Source organism: Diceros bicornis, chromosome 17 (assembly GCF_020826845.1).
Source record: "Diceros bicornis minor isolate mBicDic1 chromosome 17, mDicBic1.mat.cur, whole genome shotgun sequence".
Classification (NCBI taxonomy): domain Eukaryota; kingdom Metazoa; phylum Chordata; class Mammalia; order Perissodactyla; family Rhinocerotidae; genus Diceros; species Diceros bicornis.
Window position 1 is genome coordinate 53,240,247 of NC_080756.1, and position 24,492 is coordinate 53,264,738.

Here is a 24,492-nt window from a genome sequence, read left to right on the forward strand (position 1 = left end):
GAGTGCCTAGGGAGGAGAACAGGAAAGTTAGGGATGAGTCAGTGTGAAGTCTGTGCTTACCAAAAAGGACATGCAATGTAAGTGCCTCTTCTTCAATCCAGAGTGTTCTAGCAGCTTCTGGGTCCTGTCCTTGGTCTCCAGAGTAATAGTGAATTTTACGTTATAGTACCCAGGGCTCAGATCCAAACAAACCTTCTGAGTAGAGGGAAAGTTAAGCATGGCAGGTAATGTCACCAGGTAGTTTCTATTAAGGAAGAAAAAGGATTTCAGGGCAGTAATGATTCATCCACTAAATGAAAAATTAAGCACTCAGCATATACCAGTGAATTAAACAGACCAAACCCCTGCCTGTATGAACCTTATTTTCTATAAGGTAGAAGCAGACAGTAACAAATTACTCAGTGCACAGCCTTAAACTTCCCACCATGAGGAGGCCATCATTGAGAACGTGTGCCTGGGGTACCAAGGAGGAAATTAGTTCCGTTACAGAGAACAGGGCACAAGGAATCTACTACATTTTAATATTATCTTTTTAAAAAGCTTCCTCTTGGTGCCTCAGCTTTTCTCTCTGGGTAAAGGAGAAATGGAACCAAAGAAGGGAAAAGATGGGAAGGAAATTAAAAGAAATCGAAGATTATCTTCTCTCATCCATATATCTGCTTGAGAAAGATAGACACAGAAGCTGTCTGCCCTAAATCAAATCTGAAACCCAGCACTTACGGGAGGAGTTTTTCTGCAATGGCTGGCGATAGGGCCAATATTCCTAGAAGGAGTTGAGCCCACATCTCTGTGGGTGGGACAGACTCCTCAGGAACAGGAACTAGAGGTCTGCTCTCCTCCTGTAGCATATATATCAACCGCCTCCCCAGGGAGGGTGTGGAGCCATGGCTGACGCTCCAACCAATCACCTTTTGGGGCCTCAGGCTAATGTGGTAGACCGGGGTAGGGCTTCTCTTCACTTCCTCAAATTTACTTTTCCCCAAAAACATTCATACTTGCTCAGCCAGTCCATAATACCCGTTTGAGGAGAAAAACCAGGGCTGAGTATTCTCAGTGGTAAAGCTCTCAGGACAGGTTTTGGACTCCTCCCTTTTGTTCTGAATTCATTCCAAATTCCCATTCCCATTTAGTCTTTTTTTTCCCCTCTCATTTTATTATTTTATTAACACATATTTGGGGATACAGGTATGGAAGCAGTATCAATAGAAAAGCAGTATACTTCCATCTAACTGGGAATTTTAAAAAATTAATACCACTCGGTATTGTTGTGACTGTATGGAAATAAGGATATATACACTCCTAGAGAAAATATAATTAGACAGCCTTTCTGAGGGCAATTTCACAATACACATCAAAAGCCTTTCAGATTTGCATATTCTTTGACTCAGCAACTCTTACTTGGGAAATGTATCTTAATGGAAAAAGAGCATGCAAGTATGCAAAACATGTGTCTACATTGAGTTTCTTCACAGCATTCTTTATAATGGCAAGACTTGAAAGCCGCCTAAAATACAGTCATGTGCCACATAACAATGTTTTTGTCAACCACAGAACACATACACTACAGTGGTCCCATTAGATTATAATGGAGCTGAAAAATTCCTATTGCCTTGGGACGTTGTAGCCGTCATAACATTGTAGAATGATGCATTACTTACATCTTTGTAGCAAAGCTGGTGTAAACAAACCTACTGCACTGCCAGTCATATACAAGTGTAGCACATACAATTATGTACAGTAGATAATACTTACAATAATAATAAATATGTTACTGGCTTATATATTTACTATTTGTTGTTAGTGCCGTGGAGTTGATTCCGACTTCTAGTGACCCTGTGTACAGCAGAACAGAACCCTACCTGGTCTTTGTGCACCGTCCTCTCTTCTTCCAGCACTATATCAAACAATGCTCCACTGCTATTCACAGGGTTTTCAGGGCCAAGTATTTCCTATATTTTTTATCATCATTTTAGAGTGTACTCTTTCTAATCATTAAAAAATGTTTACTGTAAAACAGTATGCTGTGTAATGCCGGCAGCAGCCTCATACATCTCGTGTTTACTATGTCTCTTGATTGCATCATTTTCTCTTGTGCTTGATTTAATCTTGTGTTGTTTTATTTATCATGGCCCCAAAGCATACAAAATCCACTGCTAATGTCGCCAGTAAGAGGCCATGTCAAGTGATTGACCTGGAAACAAAATTAAAAATCATTAAGGATTATGAAGGTGGAAAATTAGTGATGGTTATTGGTCGCCAGTCAGGCATATCCTATTCCACCATAGCTATGATCTTGAAGAACAAGTGACAGAAGCTATTAAAGGATCTGCTTCATTGAAGGCAGAGACTAACAAAAATTTGAGAAGGGCCTGTGTTAGACATGGAGAAACTTCTAATGGCCTCCAATGAAGATCAGACACAGAAGCGTATGCCTGTCAGCACCATGACGATCATGGCCAAAGCAAAAAGTTTGTGATGTTGAAAGAAAGGGCTGGATCTGACTACAATGTTAAATTTACTGCTAGCTCTGGGTGGTTTAAACGATTCAAAATTTGTTATTCATTACATAACGTGAAAGTGAGTGGTGAGTCTGCAAGTGCTGATATGAAGGCAGCTGAAAAATTTTTGGAAAGTCTAGATAAGCTGATTGTGGAGGAAAAGTACTTGCCAGAGGAAATATTCAATATGGATGAATATTGAATTCCCTGTTCTGGAAATGGATGCCTGAAAGGACTTTCATCCATAAGGAGGCCAAGACAATGCCAGGTTTCAAGGCTTTTAAGGACAGGATAACAGTCTTGCTTAGGGGCAATGTTGCAGGCTACAAATTGAAACCGTTTGTAATCTGGCACAGTGAGAACCCCAGGGCCTTCAAACATATCAATAAGCACACACTGCCAGTGTACTGCAGGAGCAATAAGAAGTCATGGATGACCCAGCTCCTCTTCCAAGATGCCCTCCTGAATCACTATGCCAGGGAAATGGGGAAGTACTGCTTGGAGAATAACACACATTTCAAGATTTTGCTTATTGTTGATAATGCTCCTGGACATTCTCCTTTTATTGGTGATATTCAACCCAATATCAAAGTGGTATTTCTCCCTCCAAACACCACCTCTTTGATCCAAACAATGGATCAAAAACTTATACCAGCTTTTAAGACCTACTGCCTGAGGAAGACATTTGCCCACACTTGCTGCAACTGAGGAAGACACTGATGCAATTCTGGAAGGATTACAACATTTATGACTGCATCAAGAACCTTGCTTGGGCTTCGGGTGATGTCACCAAGGAGTGTATGAATGGCATCTGGAATAAGACACTCAAGAGGTTCATCCATGACTTCAAAGGATTTGTCAAGGCTGAGGAGGTTATAAAAATCAAGAAGGCTGTGGTTGAGATGGCAAAAATAATTTTAACCTGGATGTGGGTGAGGATGATATTGAGGACCTTCCAGAGGCTGGCTCCTGAAGAATTAACTGATGAGGAGTTGTTCCAGTTGGAGCTGGAACAGGAATGCATAGCTGAAGAAGACACAAGAGAAAAAAACTGCAGGAGAAGAAAAAGAAAATTCACAGTGAGGGGTTTAGCAGAAGCTTTTGCAGACCTCAAGAAGCTCCTTAAAAAGTTTGAAAACATGGATCCCAACACCAAAAGGTTTTCATTACTAGAGAGGAATGTTCATGGTATATTATCTGCTTACAAGCAAAACTATGATGAAAAAAAAAGAAACAAACCAAGCAAACCACCATGGACATATTTCTGAAAAGAGTGACACCTCCTCAAGAAGAGCCTCAGGCAGGTCCTTCAGGAGGTGTTCCAGGAGAAGGCATTGTTATCATAGGAGATGACAGCTTCGTGCATGTTATTGCCCCTGAAGATCTTCCAGTGGGACAACATGTGGAGGTGGAAGACAGTGATATTGATGATCCTGATCCTGTGTAGGCCTAGGCTGATGTGTGTGTTTGTGTCTTAGTTTTTAAGAAAAAAGTTTATAAAGTAAAAAAAAAAATTAAAAATAGGAAAAATCTTATGAAATAAGGACATAAAGAGAATATTTTTGTGCAGTTGCACAATGTGTTTGTATTTTAAGCTAAGTGTTATTACAAGAGTTTAAAAGTTTTAAAAAATTAAAAAGTTTGTAAAGTAAAAAGTTACAATAAGCTAACTTAATTTATTACTGAAGAAAAATATTTTTTATAAATTTAGTATACCCTAAGTATTCAGTGCTTATAAAGTCTGCAGTAGTGTACAGTAATTTCCTAGGCCTTCTCGTTCATTCACCACTCACTCACTGACTCATCCAGAGCAATTTCCAGTCCTGCAAGCTCCACTCATGGTACGTGCCCTATATAGGTGTAACATTTTTTATTTTATATCACATTTTTATTGTACCTTTTCTATGTTTAGGGACACAATACTTACCATTGTGTTATAATTGCCTACAGTATTCAGTACAGGAACATGCTGTACAGGTTTGTAGCCTAGGATCAACAGGCTATACCATGTAGCCTAGTCGTGTAGTAGGCTATACCATCTAGGTTTGTGCAAGTACACTCTATGATGTTCACACAATGACAAAACCACCTAACGATGCATTTCTCAGAACATATCCCCGTCATTAAGCAATGCATGACTCTATAAATTAGATAGGACAATTTCTGGACCAATGACCACCCCAAATCAAACCAACTTAAACAAAAAAGAGAGGTAACTGGGGTGGATCAGACATGAAGAAAGAACTGAAGGAACCAGAGAAACTCTGAAGACTTTATGACCTGGAATTAGAGACTCGATGTAGCCACCTCTCATTCTTCCCAACCTTTCAGTCTTATTTGCTTGTCTCCTTCTACACACAAGATTTCTTTCAAGTACTGGGGAAGATGGCAGCTGTGAGTCCTCACTCCATATTCTTCCAGCTCTATGACACCAGTAAACAAAATTTTTCATCTATGTTACAGAAATTTCTGAAGAAGTATTTTGTTCCTCCTTCTCTCACATGCTTACCTATGAATCAATCATTGTAGCCAGGATACTATGATAGGCAGGACCTGGGTCATTCTTACCACCCAGAGGCCAGGGTGATAAGATATTGTCATTGGCAACCCCATAGAGCCACACGGAACTGGGGAGGGGAAGTTCTCTAAAAGAAGGAGTCCACTACTATAGGAAACAGGTTGGGGTAAAGATGCTGGGAAAATAAAACATTAAATCTATTACAATGCTCAATAATATGAGTCTGGTTGAATAAATTGCCATGTTCATATAAAGCGATACCAAGCAACCATTAAAAATTATGTTTTCAGGAACCCTCATACACTGCTGGTGGGAATAGAAACTGGTGCAGCCACCATGGAAAACAATATGGAGATTCCTCAAAAAATTAAAACTAGAAATACCATATGATCCAGCTATTCTCCTTCTGGGTATTTATCCAAAGAATATGAAAACAGTAATTCAAAGGTATATGTACCTCTGTGTTCATTGTAACATTATTTACAATAGCTAAGACTTGGAAACAACTTAAGTGCCCATCAACCAAAGAATGGATAAAGAACACGTGGTATATATATACAACGGAATACTACTCAGCCATAAAAAATGATAAAATTTTGGGCCGTCCCCGTGGCTTAGGAGTTAAGTGCGCGCACTCCGCTACTGGTGGCCCAGGTTCGGATCCCGGGCATGCACCGACGCACCGCTTCTCTGGCCATGCTGAGGCCATGTCCCACATACAGCAACTGGAAGGATGTGCAACTATGATGTGCGGCTATCTACTGGGGCTTTGGGGGGGGGGAAGGAGGAGGATTGGCAATGGATGTTGGCTCAGAGCTGGTCTTCCTCAGCAAAAAGGAGGATTAGCATGGCTGTTAGCTCAGGGCTGATCTTCCTCACAAAAAAAAAAAAATGATAAAATTTTGCCATTTGCAACAACATGGATGGACCTTGATTGTATTATGCTGAGTGAAATAAGTCAGAGACAGACAAATACCATATGATTTCACTCATATGTGAAAGATAAACAAACAAACAAACACATAGATACAGAGCATAGATTGGTGGTTACCAGAGGGGAAGGGAGGTGGGAGGAGGGCAAAAGAGGTAAAACAGTGCATTTGTACGGTGACAGATGGCAACTAGACTTTTGGTGGTGAACACAATATAGTCTATACAGAAGTCAAAATATAATGATGTACATGTGAAATGTATGTAATGTTATAAACCAACGTTACTTCAATAACAATAAATAAATAAATAATGTTTTTATGACAAGGGAAATTGAATGGGAGAGGGAGGGAATATGATACGAAACAATACATAGGAAGTTCCACTTTTACTTAGGATGTTAAAAACTGGAAGGCATTGCTCTCTCCCTGACAATGAGAAAAAGCCAGACAAACTGCAAAATCATCACTTTTCTTGAACCAAAAAGTTGAATCTAAGAGCTGAGCTGAGGTTGCAGGTCAACTATGTAGCCTGAAATCCAAGGAGGCATGGTTCCTCCAGAGCAGACACTGGATGTATGGACTGTCTCATCTGTGCCAGAGCATGGGAAGTATTCAGACCATCATAGAAGCAAGTAAGAAGAACACAGCTAAAATTTTAATGAATTGCTAAAGGCCTAGTGTGGGTCAGAGTAACTACAAAGAATCTCTGTGTGCCACAGAAGCAAGTGGAGCTTGTACTTACTCACAGGCTCCTTCCCGTGACCTTTACCAGGTGCTTGCAAGAAAGACTGGGAGAGGGTGAGAGACTGAAAAAAGCTTCCCTTTGTAATATAGGCACAGAGGACAGTATTATCTATCACTGCAGGAGACGCCCCAGCTGCCCATACTCTTCCCTCAAAAGGCTAATCCTCTGGGGAGGAGCAGCAAGTACTCTTGCCCTCATTGTTGCGCAGGTAAAGACCCATTGTTGCCGGGCGGAAGGACAGAGGGAAACAACCCTACCCCTGGCAGAGGGAAAGGAACAGTTGTCAGTCCAGAATTCTATAACAATACTTTTAGAGGTCTCATAAAACTGCAGGAGGGGCAGGAAAATCTTTCCCACACAAGATACAAAGCAGACACAAAGCAGAGTTTGGCAGGGAAGAGAGGCAGGAATCCTGAGAAAATCTCATTCTCCAATGCCCCGGTGTATAAAACCTACCTAAGACTGAAGATGAAGAGGATAACAGAGAACCACTCTGCCCCATCACCACCACCCTAGCAGATATCGAGTAACTAGTAGCAGCAGTCTGCCATGGGCAGAGAAGCAAGAACATGGAGAAAGACTACCTCTGTGGTGCCTACAAAATGTATGTAGGGAAGGTTGAGAGCTGAGTGTGGAGAACAAACATTGAAAAAAACCTCCAAGGCCGGCCCCGTGGCTTAGCAGTTAAGTGCGCACACTCAGCTACTGGCAGCCCGGGTTCGGATCCCAGGCACGCACCAACGCACCACTCCTCCAGCCATGCTGAGGCCACGTCCCACATACGGCAACTAGAAGGATGTGCAACTATGACATACAACTATCTACTGGGGCTTTGGGGGAAAAAAGGAGGAGGATTGGCAATAGATGTTAGCACAGAGCCGGTCTTCCTCAGCAAAAAGAGGAGGATTAGCATGGATGTTAGCTCAGGGCTGATCTTCCTCACAAAAAAAAAAAAAAAGAAAAGAAAGAAAAAACCCTCCAGTATTTCAGATCCCACTCTAAGCATAGGGCATCATAAGAGGAATTTTAAGCCTATGGTGCACTGAAAGTAATCTTAGCAATAGCAAAACCTAAATCCAGCTCACTTTTTAACTAGATTGACTCCATCCACCATGCTAAACTGCCTGAGAAGACGTATGTCCATTTCCAGGCACAAATACTATTTACCTAAATTTTTCCTGTTCCACACATGATATCTGACATTCAGTCAAAATTTATATGGCTTACCAGAGGTTGGGGGGAGGAGGAAGAGGAAGAGAAAAAGACAGAAAAAAAGAAAGAAGAAGAAGACAACCCTCTGTCAAGATACAAAGCAATGGACAGAACCAGATTGAGAGGTAATCTAGATGTCAGAACTATCAAAGAGGGACTTTAAAATGGTTGAAAGTAATATGTTAAAGGATCTAACGAAAAAGGTGGACTACATCCATGGATAGATGGAGAATTTCAGAAGATGAAAGCAATAAAGTCAAATAAAAATGCTGAAAATAACAAATATGGTATCAGAGATGAGCAGCTCCTTCTACAGGCTCACTAGTAAACTTGACACAGCTGACAAAATAAGCAACCAGTATCCACCTTGAAGATAGGTCAATAGAAATTAACGAAACTGAAAAACAAAGAGAAAAAAGATTAAAAAAAAAATCAAACAGAGTATCCAACAGCTGCAGGAGGATATCAAACGTAAATGATATTGGAATTCTGGAAGGAGAAGAGAGAAAGAACAAGCAGAAGAAATGTTTGAAGAGATAACAGATGAGAATTTTCCAAAAATAATGAAAGACATCAAACAACAGATTCAAAAATCATAGAGAATTCCAAGAAGGATAAACACCAAAATAAAACACACTTAATCACATCATATTCAAACTGCTGAAAATCATAAATAGGAAGTCTTGAAGGTGACCAGAGAAAAAAGACACATTACATATAGAAGAACAAAGATAAGAATTATAGCAAACTTCTCACAAGAAACAGTGTTAGCCAGAAGACAATAGATTGATGTCTTTAAAAGACTGAAAGAAAAAAAAAAAGGAAGTCCAGCATTCTGTACCCATCAAAAATATCTTTCAATATTGAAGGAGAAAAGACTTTTTCAGACAAACAAAAGCTGAGAGAATTTATTGCCAGCAGATCCATGCTACATGCAATATTAAACGGAGTTTTTAAGGTAGAAGATATAAGACAAACTATGGTATGCAGGTCAAATGCAGCCTGCCACAGGTTTTGTAAATAAAGTTTTGTTGGAACACAGTAACACTCATTTGTTTACATATCGTCTATGGCTGCTTTTGTGCTACCATGGAAGATTTGAGAGATTAGAAAAGACCATATGGCATGTAAAGCCTACATTATTTACTATCTGATCATTTACAGAAAAAGTTTGCTGACTCCTGGAATAGGATACCATATAGAAACTGCACAAATAAATGAATATCTCTGGAAATGGTATCAAAAAAATAAATATAAGAGACTCTTAATTCAATTTTTGTGTGTGTGTGAGGAAGATTGACCCTGAGCTAACATCTGTGCCAATTTTCCTCTACTTTGTAGATGGGATGCCCCCACAGCATGGCTTGATTAGCAGTGTGTAGGTCCACACCCGGGATCCAAACCCACTAACCCTGGGCCGCCAAAGCGGAGCATGCAAACTTAACCACTATGCCAACCCCCAAATCAATTTTTAATCACTCTAAAAGATAAATGACCACCTAAAGCAAAAAATAGTTCATTCTGAGTATAATAGGGGTGAGGCATTTTTTACATGTCAAGATAAAGCGAATGATAAATGAAGAAAGAAACATTGTAGAACCTGCTTAGCATAACTCCTTTGGCACCTTTTCCTTCTCTCCTATTTTGAATTTTTTTATTCTAAATTTTTCTCCTCTTCTTCCCTTTGTAACCTGTTCAGGGGCTACCACTACACATGTCTACTTCTCTCAGCTTTTCTAAAATCCCAGTAAAGACACCTTTATTCTCTCCAGCCGTGAATCTTCTTTTACCCTGGTCCTTTGATTCTAGTATAGAAGGTTTCTTAACTTTGAGATCCTATTGAACATTTTCCAATTCCGTGGATCTAAGAGAGAAACGAGAATGGATACAAGTATGGTTCCAGCTATGGGGGCTACCTGTGCATCCAGTAATTTGCCATGCAATGAAAAAATGGTAATGCCTAAGCTGGAGAGCAGTGTTTATTTACATTAAATGTATTTAGCTTGGATTCCTAAGAAGTTAACTTGACTGCTAAGAGAGATTTAAAACAGCTATTTACTGCCCTGGCAACCAGAAGACATAAATCTTGCAGAAGAAAGATAACTGTGCAAAGAATCTGTACAGAGGATGCCATTCATTAGCTGTGTGACCCATGACAAGTTATTAACCTCTCTTTGGTTTCCTCATGTACAAAACGAGAGCAATAATGGCGCATATTTCACATAGTTGTGTAAGAATCGAACGACTTGATGCATGGAAAGTGCCTGACACGTAGTAAGCTTCCTGTAAATTTTGCTTTAATATTATTAAAGATTATGATGGAGCAGCCTTTCTCAGGGTTAGCAACTTTCAAGGAATCAGCATTTTGAAGGGTAAAATAAGGCAAGATTTGTGGACTTGTTACACAATAATGTGAATATGGTTAACACTACTGAACTGTACACTTAAAATGAAGAGGGTAAATTTTGTATTATGTACTTCTTACCACAATTAAAAATTAAAATAATAATAATTAATAATAAAGAAAGATCTGGAGGTTGGGAAAAATAGGACAAAGTAAATTAGTTCTAGTATCTCTTAAACTAAAAGAATTGGCAACTATCATTAAAAAGGTTTGTGGATAGATGTTTACTTCTCTTTGGGTGCACTGAGGGTTCCACATGATCAGCAGAAGGCCCAGAGACAGCAAAGCAGATAGGAAAAAACTTGAAAGACAGCTTTGTCACACATGTGCTGTTGTCCACACCATCACCTTTGCCTGGATTGCCTTTTCTCCTTCTCTATCTGGAGAATTTCTCATTGTCGTTCCAGATTCAGCTAACACCTCCAGGAAGGCATTTCTAACCCACCTCATGTTCTTCACTGCTGCAGAGAGAACTAATTCTTCTTTCTTCTGTGCCCCGAAACTTCAGTTGCTAGTGAACTTGACAACAGCACTAGCCATCTTGTCTTGTCACTCTTTACTTATATGTCTCTTTTCCTCACCCATACTGTGAAACTCTTTAGAGTGAGAATCAAATCTTCCCCTAGCCTTGGTGCTCAGTACGAATGCATAAACGAGGAGCAAAGGGTAAAGAGTATTCCACATCCCTTTCGTCTCTTCATTACCTCTAAATTAATTTCCTCTGCTCCTTCTCTCCCAAACCCTTTCAGTGTTCCTTCCCTTCTTTCCTTCAATGTTTGGGGCTCTTGTTTGCTATGATTTTATGATTAGTGGCATCATTCATAAATTATTCTTTCCTATAGTTAACTTCACATACTACGGGGAGAAGAACCCACCTTTTGTCTCAATTGATTTATTAATGAGGGAGACATAATAAAATGCTTGTCAAAACACATTTTGCTGGGCCCCAGTCCCAGGGTTTCTGATTCATTGGTCTGTGGTGGGGCCTGAGAATTTGTATTTTGAACAAGTTCTCAAGTGGTGCTGATGCTGCTGTTCCAGGGACCACACTTTGAGAACTGCTGCTAGATCCAAGAGGAGTTAGTGAGAAAGGCTTCCAGGAGTTTAGAGCAAAGTTCTGATAATAAAGGTGCAGAATGTCAACCTCTCTCCTGCATTTTCCGGCATATGTCCAATAGAAAGAGGCCGCGAAACTTCTTCCTTTCTCTCTTCATCCTCTTCCTCTTGGAGTCTCTTTCTCCCAGGACTTCTCTGGGCTTATCATCAGCAATTCTAGTCTGGTACTATGCTACCTGGAGTAAAATGAAAATAGTAACCTTTCTGGGTAGAAGAAACAGGATGCCAACATTAATAAGCTCTCTGTGGAAAGAATCCAGATGAACTCTCCCTTGATGGGGAAGGAGAGTTGTTCAGAAAATATGAGGGCCTGCCTCTGTTTTATTGTCTATAATTCTTTAAAATATATCCATATAAGCAGCGATGCATAAGGAAAACAGTAAATGTCAAATTTAATCTATATCCTGGAGTAGTTACTTAGCATTTGAAGGCCCAGAGTATAAGATTCACATCTACATTCATTTGGAAACCTCTCCAGTGTACACAGTCAGACTATATAAGCTGTAAGGGCAAGGACTCTGTTTTGCTAATTATTGTATCTCCCATACTTAACATAGTCTCTGGCACCTAAGAGGCTTTCAGTCAATCAATGCTGGGGACTACTGGTGAGATCATGACTGAATTTTCCATAAGTATTTCTTCAGAGCCTTGTTAGGAATGTCCTAGGGAACTCATTTCTACAGTTTAAAATAATCCCTCCGTGTTTCCCTCATTCCCAGGACAGACACACAACAGGCACACACATACATGCACATACCAGAACCCTTTCTTACTAATAGAACACTTTGTGGTTGCCTCAGGAGGCTCTGATTGATATTCACACAGGGAAATCCAGCACATCCAATCTAGATTTTAGTCTATATCAAATAAATTCTTAAGTAAATAATCGATTTTATTACAAATACATTCATAGTCTACAGAAAGTTTATATGAAAATGAATACCAATTTAGAGAAACATTAAACCCAGAATTGTGAGATACCCTGAACTATATTCCATTTTCTATTATTAATAACTACTTGTCTTTAAATACATGGTTCTATCTATACCAATCTTTCCCTTTTCTATCTACCCCTCCCTGAGGTGTCCATGAAGGGTGGGTGTTAGGTAGCTTTTAACTGCTGATGGGGTTATCTTGCCTTTTAGAAACTTCAAACAATGAACTATCTGAAAAAGAAATAAAGAAACCGTCTCATTTACAATATCATCAAAAACAGTAAAATACTTAGGAATAAATATAACTAAGGAGGTGAAAGATCTGTACACTGAAAACTATAAGACATTAATGAAAGAAATTGAAGAAGACACCAATAAATGTAAAGATATCAAATGTTCGTGTATCAAAAGATGTAATATTGTCAAAATGCCCATACTATCCAAAGTGATCTACAGATTCAATGAAATTCCTATTAAAAATCCAATGGCGTTTTTCACAGAAATAGAAAAAAAAAAATCTTAAAATTCATATGGAATCACAAAAGACCCCAAATAGCCAAACCAATCTTCAGAAAGAAGAACAAAGTTGAAGGTATCGCATTTCCTGATTTCAAAGTATATTACAAAGCTATAGTAATCAAAACTGTATGGGGGAGCCGGCCCCGTGGTGTAGCGGTTAAGTGCGCGCGCTCCGCTGCTGGTGGCCCTGGTTTGGATCCTGGGCGCACACCGATGCACCGCTTGTCAGGCCATGCTGTGGCGGCATCCCATATAAAGTGGAGGAAGATAGGCACGGATGTTAGCCCAGGGCCAGTCTTCCTCAGCAAAATGAGGAGGATTGGCATGGCTGTTAGCTCAGGGCTGATCTTTCTCACACAAAAAAAAACTGTACAGGGCCAGCCTGGTGGCTCAGTGGTTAAGTGCACGCACTCTGCTTTGGCGACCAGGGGTTCGCGGGTTCGGATCCCAGGCAAGCACCGATACACCACTTGTCAAGCCATGCTATGGTGGCGTCCCATATAAAGCAGAGAAAGATGGGCACGGATGTTAGCCCAGGGCCAGTCTTTCTCAGCAAAAAGGAGGAGGATTGTCATCGGATGTTAGCTCAGGGCTGATCTTCCTCACACACACACACACAAAAAAAAACTGTATGGTACTGACATAAAAACAGACACAAAGAACAACAGAACAGAATTGAGAGCCCAGAAATAAATCTATGACTATATGATCAACTAATATTTGACAAGGGAGCCAAGAATACTCACTGGGGAAAAGACAGTCTTTTTAAGTGGTGTTGGAAAAACTAGATATCCACATGCCAAAGATTGAAATTAGACCCCAACTTACACTGCTCACAAAAACTACCTCAAAATATATTAAAGACTTGAATGTAAGACCTGAAACCATAAAATTCCTAGAAGAAAACATAGGGAAAAATCTCCTTGACATTCATCTTGGCAGTGATTTTATGGATATGACACCCAAAGCACAAGCAACAAAAGCAAAAATAAACAAGTACATCAAACTCAAAAGTTTCTGCACAGCAAAAGAAATAATCAACAAAATAAAAAGAAAACCTATGGAATGGGAGAAAATATTTGCAAACCATTGATCTGATGAGGAGTTAACATTCAAAACATATAAGGAACTTATACAACTCAATAGCAAAAAAATAAATAATCTGATTAAAAAATGGGCAGAGGAACTGAATAGACATTTTTCCAAAGAAGACATATAAATGGCCAACAGGTACACGAAAAGGTGCTCAAAGTCACTAATCATCAGGGAAATGCAAATCAAAACCACAATGAGATATCACCTCACATCTGTTAGATGGCTATTGTGAAAAAGACAAGAAATAACAATTGTTGGTGAGGACGTGGAGAAAAGGAAACCCTTTTGCACTATTGGTGGGGATTTAAATTGGTACAGCCACTATGGAAAACAGTATGGAGGTCCTTCAAAAATTTAAAAATAGGGGCCAGCCCGGTGGCATAGTGGTTAAGTTCACATGCTCTGCTTCAGCGGCCCAGGGTTTGCAGGTTCAGATCCCAGGCATGGACCTACATGCCATTCATCAAGCCATGCTGTGGCAGCGTCCCATATACAAAATAGAGGAAGATGGACACAGATGTTAGCTCAGGGCTAAACTTCTCCAGCAAAACATAGGAAGATTGGCAAGGGATGTTAGTTCAGGGCTGGTCTTCCTCACACACACAAAAAAAATTAAAAATAGAACTACTATATGATCCAGCAATTTCACTTCTGGGTATATATTCAAAGGAAATGAAATCACTATCTTGAAGAGACAACTGCACTGCTATGTGCATTGCAGCATTATTCACAATAGCCAAGGCATGGAAACAACCTAAGTGTCTCTCGATGGATGAACAGATAAAGAAAATGTGGTATATATACAATGCAGTACTGTTCAGCCGTAAAAAAAGAAGGAAATCCTGCCATTTGCAACATCATAGATGAAACTTGAGGGCATTGTGCTAAGTGAAACAAACGAGTCAGACAGAGAAGGACAAATACTGTATGATCTAACTTACGTGGAATCTAAGAAACTCAAACTCAGAGACTAGAATGGTGGTTGCCGGGGGCTGGGGAGTGGAGGAAATGGAGAGATGTTGATTAAAGAGTACAAGTTCTCAGTTATAAGATGAATAAGTTCTGGGGAATCTAATGTACCGCATGTTGACTGTAGTTAACAATACTGTAATGTATACTTGAAATTTGCTAAGACAGTAAATCTTAAATGTTTTCACCCCTCACCAAAAAAAAAAGATAACTATGTGAGGTGAGGGTGTGATAACTAATCTTATTGCAATTGCATATGGACCTTTATCGTAAACAATACAAGTATTTCTGGAGTAAGAATTGTATTAATTATATATTATCTTATCCTAATAATTTATTATCTTATGTTACATATTATCTTAGGCATAACTTCATGTATATAATTGTTATTCAAAGGTACTCATAAATTTCCAATTCATCCTCACCAAAAACTTAGTGGTACAGCTCAGGAAAAAATTTTATTTTGGTGAGTTTGGAATTCTTCTTTCTTTATATTATCCTAGATTTCCTGACCCTTTTCTATATATTTTATATTTTGCCTCACACCATTCTGCTCAAGGATGTTATTTTCTCATTTCCAGATTATTCCCACTTTTTCACTTACAGTCTTCAGTCTTTCATCTGCTAAAATTTTCTTTGAATACTTTGCTATCCAAAAAGCCACTAACTCACTTTACTTGGTGATCTCCTAGGATATCCCTTGGTACTATCCCCTAGGGGAGAGTAACCTAAGCAAGGCTTCTGCTCTCCTCACTCCAGAGGAGGCCAGAAGAGAGGGGCCTGTCTTTGTCCCACTGCAGGACTGCTGATCCAAGGCTCTGCCTCTGGAGAGCAGGGCTAATCCAATCAAGTCATAATACAGGGGAAAAGGAAGGGAAAAACCACCTGGAGTGAGGGCCACTCCTTGCTTGCCTCTGTGTCTCCACCCTTCTCTATTAATTATAGGCTTCGCTCTTTCTTTTTCAAATCCATGCAAGTGAAGTAGGCAATGTTTCAAAGTTCAAATATGAATGCATCAGGGCAAAGGATGTTGCCACCCAGCCCCACCCAAGCGCAACAGTACCTGAACCAACATTTAGTTTCCTAAAGTAAGAAATGAAAGGAAACCGAAAGTTCATATTAAAAGAGGCAAAGGAAAAACAGAGATCACATGCTCAGATTACTAAGGGAGAAGGACTTTTTTTCAACAAATACTTATTGATCACTGTTATGAAATGAGTTGTGTCTCCTCAAAATTTGCATGTTGAAGTCCTAACCCCCAGTACCTCAGGATGTGACTCTATTTGGAGATAGGGTCCAGTCGGCCTAGTCTACCCTACAGATTTTGGACTTGCCAGCCTCCACAATCATGTGAACCAACTATCAATCAATCTCTCTCTCTCTCTCTGTATATATATATATACAGAGAGAGAGAGAGAGAGAGATGTGTGTGTGTGTGTATATATATATATATATATATATATATATCACCTTCAGCATGTTAGACACAATAAGAAATATATTTTAAGACTGTTTCTTGGACTTCAAGGGAAATATTTCATAACATAAGATATTCACATATGAAAAGTCCAATAACAAACAAGAAAAATACTAAAGAAATGCCACTGAATAGCATATGCTTTAGTACCTAAAGCATGCTGCTGATGACAAACAGACAGATCTGTGGGCTGGGTTAGAGTTGTAAGGAAAAATTTAATGGAGTACAGTAACTGAGGAGTTCCGGGGAATGTCTCATCCAGGTTTTCATTATGCTTTTATCCTCCTTACTTTTTAACTTTAAATCCTTTCAAATTAAAAAAAAAAAGTCTTCCTTTTTGAAAGAGAAGACCTTCCTCCTAACCATATTATTTCCTCTGTAAGGCACTGGCTTATCCTTATTAAATCATCCTTTCTGAATTTGATGGTATTGTTTTGGGGGGGAGGAGAGGGAGAGGTAATGGACAGATAGAAGTGCCCCTGTGAAGTATAAACTTTCTCGGAAAAGAAGACTATAAGGGATTGATGGGAGAGAGGAGCAAAATGTTTCCTAGAAACTGAGCAAGCAGGGCACATAGTAAGCATTCAGTACATTCTTGTTGACTGCTTAAGAGAACAAGTAGGACATAAATTCTTCACAGCAAGACATCTCGATAAAATTAAATACCACCAACCAGTATTTTATTACTGTCATTATATAACATGTGAGCCCCACGGAAGAACATGCTGTATCCTCAGCCCACTTAGAACAGTGTCTGACTGTGATAGACATTTGATAAATATGAATGAATGAATGAATGAAAAAAAGAGAGCAAAAAAAAGCTTAATTAGGATGATTTCAGCAAAAACCATGCAGTAAGGATCTCCAAAAGTTTGTCCCTCTATAAAAGCAGCAAAAAAGGTCAGAATCAGCTTTAGAACTCTGGAAAAAACCAAGGACTTGCAGCAATCCAGGGAACATTTAGTCAAGAAACACAGCTGAATCCTGGTAAGATCAGTGAGCTTTGTGACATTTTAATTCACCTTAGTCCCATCCCCCACTCCCCAGTTCCATGAAAGCCTTGAAAAATAACAGCCTACATTCCTAATACTGGGAGGAGAAGAAGGGATCTCGTTCCCAATGAAATGTTATTTGACCTGTCTGTTAGTGGTTCTCTGAAAGATCTTGAAAGGTTTTTCTTTACTCAACCTCACACAAACTTGCCCAGTGCTCAACACGTTGGGGTGGGGGTGGAGGTGGCAGTGGGGGGAGCTTTTGTTGAACGTTTTAATATCACAGCTGCCTCAGATGATGGCACAAACAGTAGACTAACCAAAAAGCTTAAAAGGAAAAGCTGAGGAATGCAATATCCATAAGGACATTGAAAAACTCTAACACTGAAAAATTCTATGGAATTAGTTCAAAAGTCACTGAACAAACAAATGACACCCATTAAAAGCAGCAACAGAGATAAACTCTGGGAAGGCAGGAGAATCTGATTTCCAGAGATGTCACATTGTATTATTTGAGATGTTCTGTTTTCAACAAAAATTATGAGAAAGGAGAAAGTATGACCCTTGCACAGGAAAAAAAAAAGCAATAGAAATGGTCCCTGAAGAAGCCCAGATGTTGTACTTACTAGACAAAGACTTTAAATCAGTATTTTAAATATGCTCAAGGAGCTAAAGGAAACTGTTTCTAAAGAAGTAAACCAAGTATGAGAATGATGTTTCAACAAACAGAGAAAATCAATAAAGAGATAGAAAATTTAAAAAGAACTGAAACAGAAATTCTGGAGTTGAAAAGTAAAATAACTGAAATGAAAAATTCACCAGGGAGACTCAACAGCAAGTTTTAGCAAGCAGTAAAAAGAATCAGTGAACTTAATGATAGGTCAATTGAGATAATCCAATCTGAGGAACAGAAAGAAAAAAGAATGAAGACAAATGAACAGAGCCTCAGAGACCTGTGAGAAATCATCAAGCATACCCACATACTCCTACTGGGAGTTCCAAAAGGAGAGGAGAGAAGGGGGCAGAAAAAATATTTGAAGAAATAATGGCCAAAACCTCCCCAAATTTGGTGAAAAACATTAGTCTACACACCCAAGAAGCTCAAAGAACTCCAAGTTGAATAAAATCAAAGAGATCCACACCTAGACACATTATAATCGAACTTTCAAAAGACAAAGAGAGAATCTTGAAAGCAGCAAGAGAGAACAACTCATCACGAACAAGGGATTCTCAAGATAAACACCAGATTTCTTATCAGAAACCGTGGAGATCAAAAGGCAGAGGGATGATGTATTTAAAGTGCTGAAAGACAAAAAACTGTCATCCAAGAATTCTATAACCAACAAAAATATCCTTCCAAAATGGAGAAATTAAGACATTCCCAGATAAACAAAAACTGGGAGATTTCATTGGTAGCAGACATGCCTTACAAGAAATACTACAGAGAGTCCTTCAGGCTGAAATCAAAGGACTCTAGACAATAACTCAAATTCTCATGAATAAATAGAGCACTAGTAAAGGTAACTACATAGATAAACATAAAATAGAGTATAAATGTACTCTTTGTAACGTCTTTTCTCCTATCTGATTTAAAGACAACCACATAATGCAATAATTATAAATCTAAGTCATTGGGCACACATGTATAAAGATGTAAGTTTTAACATTAATAGCACGGTCGGGGGACAGAGCTACATAGGAGCAAAGTTTCACATACTGTTGAAATTAAATTGGTATTAATCCAAACCACAGTGGTATAATGATGTTAATAGTAATCCCCAGAGCAACCGCTAAGAAAAAAACCTAGTTAAAATTTAGCATTGACCTATTGTCATATATCAATTAGACATTTGCATGGAACTTATCTCGAACTTATTCTATTTCTCTAATAACTGAAAAGTTAGCAGTAGGGACTTATCTTTAGAAACTTCTCTAGTAAGTAGGCAACATAGGATTCTATAAAAATTATAAGAGCATCCCTCTAAAAGCACCTTGCTATTCTGTCTATCTTTGTTAGGATCTTTGGACAGATTTGGTAGAAATTTGAAAGGGTAAGATTAGATCATGTTTAAAATCCAAGGAATGTCACCAAGTCCCTAAAGGAAATGACTGTCTCCATCAATAACAAATTCATATTCCCAGAAGTAAAAGGAAGTCAACTGATGGTGAAATCCACTGTTATTTCAGGCTAAATCCAGAAGGTGGAGTCAGAGTACAAGGGACCCATTCGAGGGAACAGAGGCATTAGAATAGGACAAAACAAATATTTTAAAAGGCGTGAGCAGAAATGGGCAGTCGCATGGGCACAGACGTTAGGAAACTTCTCTCAGATTATTATCTTTGGGCTGGGATGCAATAGGTAAGTGATGGAATCTTTGCGCAACAGGCTTTTAGTAAATTAAGCTAGAGTGTCATTTGCCAAGGTTGTCCAACATGAACTTAACTAATGGCAGGAGGATGACCTAAGTGATTTATTCAGATTCTTTCCATTGTACTGATTTAATTTAACCTTTTTTTTTTTTTAAAGAAAATTAGCCCTGAGCTAACATCTGATGCCAATCCTCCTCTTTTTGCTGAGGAATATTGGCCCTGGGCTAACATTTGTGCCCATCTTCCTCTACTTTATATGGGACACCATCACAGCATGGCTTGACAAGCAGTGCGTTGGTCACCTGGGATCTGAACCTGCAAACCCCAGGCCGCTGAAGCAGAGCACGTGAACTTAACTGCTATGCCACCGGGCTGGCCCCTAATTTAACCTTTTAATACATCTCCCACATCTCCTTATACCTCCAATGCTAGTCATTCAAATGCGCCCACTCTCCTAAAAAGTGGTTGACGGGGTAACTAAGAATTTTTAAATGTCTTCAGAGAAAACATTCTAGGTATACATTTTGGTTAAGTGTGCTTGCTTCCCTGACAGTGGGGGAGCTTTGAGATTGGGCCAAGTTAACTAATGAGGCAAGTACAAAATACTAAGAACATCCTAATGACATTGAAAGGATAATAAGGAAATATTATAAACAACTTTATGACAAACAAATTTAACTTAGCTAAATGGAGAAATTTTTTGAAAGATACAAACTACAAAGATCTCTCAAGAAGAAATAGATAACTATTCCTATATACATTAAAGAAAACAAATTTAAAGTTTGATTTCAAAAGAAGTCACGAAGAAAACTCCAGGCTTACATGGATTCCCTGGTGAATTCTACAAATATTTAGGGAAGAAATAGTAGCAATTCTACATAAACTTTTCCAGGAAATAGAAGCAGCAGGAATACTTGACAGTATACATGAAGTCCTACTTAGCAATCAAAAGAAATAAACTATTGTTACACGCAAGGTGAGAGGGAACATCCTTGTCCTGTTCCTGGTCTTGGGAGGAAAGCATATAGTTTCTCACTGTTAAATATAAAGTTAGCTTTAGGGTGTTTGGTAGATGTTCTTTGTCAGGTTGAGGAAGTTCTCCTCGATTCCTAGTTTGTTGAGGGATTTGCTTGTTTGTTTGTTTTGCCTTGTTTCGTTTTAATCAAGAATGGGTGTTGGATTTTGTCAAATGCTTTTTCTGCATCTATTAATATCATCACATTATTTTTGTCTTTAACTTGTTGATGTGATGGATTATATTAATTTTCGAATGTTGAACCAGACTTGCTAGATGTCCTTTATCCAGTCAAAGTTTCCTTCTATTCCTAATTTATCAAGTGTTTTATCATGAAAGGGTGTTGGATTTTGTCAAATGATTGTTATGAGCCTATTGAGATATTCATGTGGTTTTGTCCTTTATTTTATTGATATGCTATACTACATTAATTAATTCCTGGATGGTAAACCAACTTTGCATTCCTGAGATAAATCTCACTTGCTCATGGTATATAATCTTTTTTTTTTTTTGAAGTCATAACAGTTTAGAACATTGTGAAAGTTTTGTTGTATATTATTGTTTGTCGGTCACCATATACATGTATCCCTTCACCCCTTGTGCCCACCCTCCAACCCCCTTGCTCCTGGTAACCACCAAACAGGTTCTCTCTGTCTATGTGTTAATCTTCCACTTATGAGTATAATCATGCAGTGTTTGTCTCTCTCGGGCTTATTTTGCTTAACATAATACCCTCCAGGTCCATCCATGTTGTTGCAAATGGGATGATTTTTCCTTTTTTATGGCTGAGAACTATTCCATTGTATATAAATACCACATCTTCTTTATCCAATCATCAGTCAAGGGACATTTGGGTTGTTTCCTCTTCTTAGCTATAGTAAATAATGCTGCAATGAACATGGGGGTGCATAAGTCTCTTTGGATTGTTGATTTCAGGTTCTTTGGATAGATACTCAGTAGTGGGATAGCTGGATCATAAGGTATTTCTACTTTTAATTTTTTGAGGAATCTCCATACTGTTTTCCATAGGGGCTGCACCAGTTTGCATTCCCACCAGCAGTGAATGAGGGTTACCATTTCTCCACAACCTCTCCAACATTTGTTGTTTTTTGTTTTGGTGATAATCTTTCTTATATAATGCTGCATTCAGTTTGCTAGTATTTATTGAAGATTTTTGCACCTATATTCATTAGGGATATTGGCCTTTAGTTTTTTTGTGATGTCTTTGTCAGGTTTTGGTATCAGGGTAATACTGGCCTCACAGGCTAAGCTGAGCAGGGTTCCCTACTCTTCTGTTTTTTGGAACAGTTTATGAAGAATTGGTGTTAATTCTTCTTTAAACATTTGATAGGACTCATCAGTGAAGCCACTTGGGCTGGGCTTCTCTTTGTGAGAAATTTTTTGATTACTAACTCAATGTGTTTGCTTTTTGTCTATTCAGATTTTCTCTATTATATTGAGTCAGTTTTGGTAGTTTGTGTCTTTCTAGGAATCTGTCTAGTTCTTCTAGGTTACCTAATTTGTTGACATACAATTTTTCATAGTATTCCCTTATAATCTTTTTAAATCTCTGTAAAGTCAATAGTAATGTCCCCTATTTAATTCCTGATTTTAGCAATTTGAGTCTTCTCTCTTTTTTCTCGTGGTCAGCCTAGCTAATGGTCTGTCAATTTTGTTGATCGTTTTAAAGAACCAGCTATGGTTTTATTGATATTCTCAACTGTTTTTCTAATCTCTATTTGACTAATTTCCCCTCTAATATTTATATTATTTCCTTCTGTCTGCTTGCTTTGGGTTTAGTTTGCTCTTCTCTCTTTAGTTCTTAAGATGGAAGTTTAGCTTATTGATTTGTGTTCTTTCTTCTTTTTTAATGTAGGTGTTTACAGTACAAATTTTCCTCTGACCATTGCTTTCATTGCATCCCATAAGTTTTGGTATATTGTGTCTTCATTTTCATTCATCTCAAATTATTTTCCAATTTCCTTGTAATTTCTTTGACTCACTGGTTACTTAAGAGTATGTTGTTTAATTTCCACATAGCTGTGAATTTCCCTAGTTTCTTTCTGGTATTGGTTTCTAATTTTTCTTTTTGGTTAGAGAATATAAATTATATGATATAAATCTTTTTAAATTTATTGAGGTTGCTTTTATGGCCTACCACATGTTCTATCCTGGAAAATGTTTTGTATGCCCTAGAGAAGAATATATATTTTGCTGTTGTTGGCTATTGAAGTATTCCATAGATGTCTGTTAGGTGTAGTTGGTTTACAGTGTTGGTCAAGTCTTCTATTACCTTGTTGATCTTCTGCCTAGTTGTTCTATCCATTACTGAATGTGAGATATTAAATTCTACAGCTATTATTGTTGAATTGTCTATTTCTCCCTTCAGTTTTGTCCATTTTTTGCTTCATGTTTTTTGAGTCTCTGTTATTAGTGCATATATGTTTATAATTTTTATTTCTTCTTGATAGATTGACCTTTTTTCATTATGTTCTTTTTTTGTCTCTAGTAATAACTTTTTTGTCTTAAAGTCTATATTGTCTGATATCAGTATATGTACTCTAGCTGTCTTTTGGTTACTGTTTCATAGCATGTCTTTCTCCATCCTTTGACTTAGAAACTACTTGCATCTTTGAATCTAAAATGACAACATATCATTGGATTATGTTTTTTCTTTTATATATCCATATGCCAAGCTCTGCCTTTTGGGAATTGAATTTACTTACATTTAATGTAATAAAGAATAAGGTAGGATTTGTGTCTGCTATTTTGCCAGTTGTTTGCTATATGTCTTTTTGTTCCTCAATTCCTCCATTATTGCATTCTTTTCTGGTAAATAGATATTTCTAGTGTATCATTTTAATTTCCTTGTTGTTTCTTTAAATTATTTTCTGAGTGGTTGCTCTGTGGATTATCACTAACACCTTAATTGATAGCAATCTAACTTATATTTGTAGAAATTTAATTTCAGTAGTTTACAAATTTTGCTCTTATATAGTTCCACTCCCTCCCACATTTATGCTGCATAATCTCAATTGAACTATCTTCAAGTTTGCTGATTCTTATTCCTACTAGGTCATTTAGTGCTTGTTTCATTTCAGATATTATATTTTTCAACTCCAGAATTTTGACTTGGATCCTTTAATAATTTTTACCTCCTTAGTGATATTCTCTATTTGGTGAGACACTGTTCTCAAATTTAGACATAGTTTTCTCTTAGTTCCTTGAACATACTTTAAATGGCTGTTTAAAGTCTTTGTACCTCTTCCTCAGGTTCAGTTTCCATTGAATGCTTTTCTCACCCTAGGTATTGGCCATACTTTCTTGTTTCTTTGCATGTGTCCTAACTTTTTTTTTGGAAACTAGAAATTTCAAATAATATAACATAGCAACTCTGGAAATCAGATTCTCTCCCGTTGCGAGGGTTTGTGGTTGTTGCTGCTAGATATGGTTGTTGTTTGTTCAGTGACTCTTCTGAACTGATTCTGTAAAGTCTATTTTCTTTTTTGTGTGCAGCCACTGAAATCCCTACTCACTTAGCTTCATGGTTAGCTAATAAATGGAAGGAGATTTCCCTCAATGCATGAAACCAATAAACCTCTGTCTTTACTGAAGCGTTTTGTGTGCATGTTGGGGCACATCTTTGACATTTAGCCAGGCAGTTTACAACTTTATCTTAGCCTTCACTTCCTGCT

General features: G+C 38.2%; 1 protein-coding gene across 2 annotated transcripts in view; it reads right to left on the reverse strand.

Moving 5' to 3' along the window:
* Window positions 1-816, reverse strand: part of A2ML1 (alpha-2-macroglobulin like 1) — a 49,154-nt gene extending 48,338 nt beyond the window's left edge. For both annotated transcript variants that reach the window (XM_058558843.1, XM_058558842.1), the window contains exons 1-2: window positions 721-816; window positions 61-244 (exon numbers count right to left, since the gene is read on the reverse strand). In XM_058558843.1, the coding sequence (XP_058414826.1) occupies window positions 61-244; window positions 721-785 (249 nt within the window). In that variant the 5' untranslated portion in view covers window positions 786-816. The remainder of the gene's footprint in view (window positions 1-60; window positions 245-720) is intronic.
* Window positions 817-24,492: the final 23,676 nt, after the last annotated feature.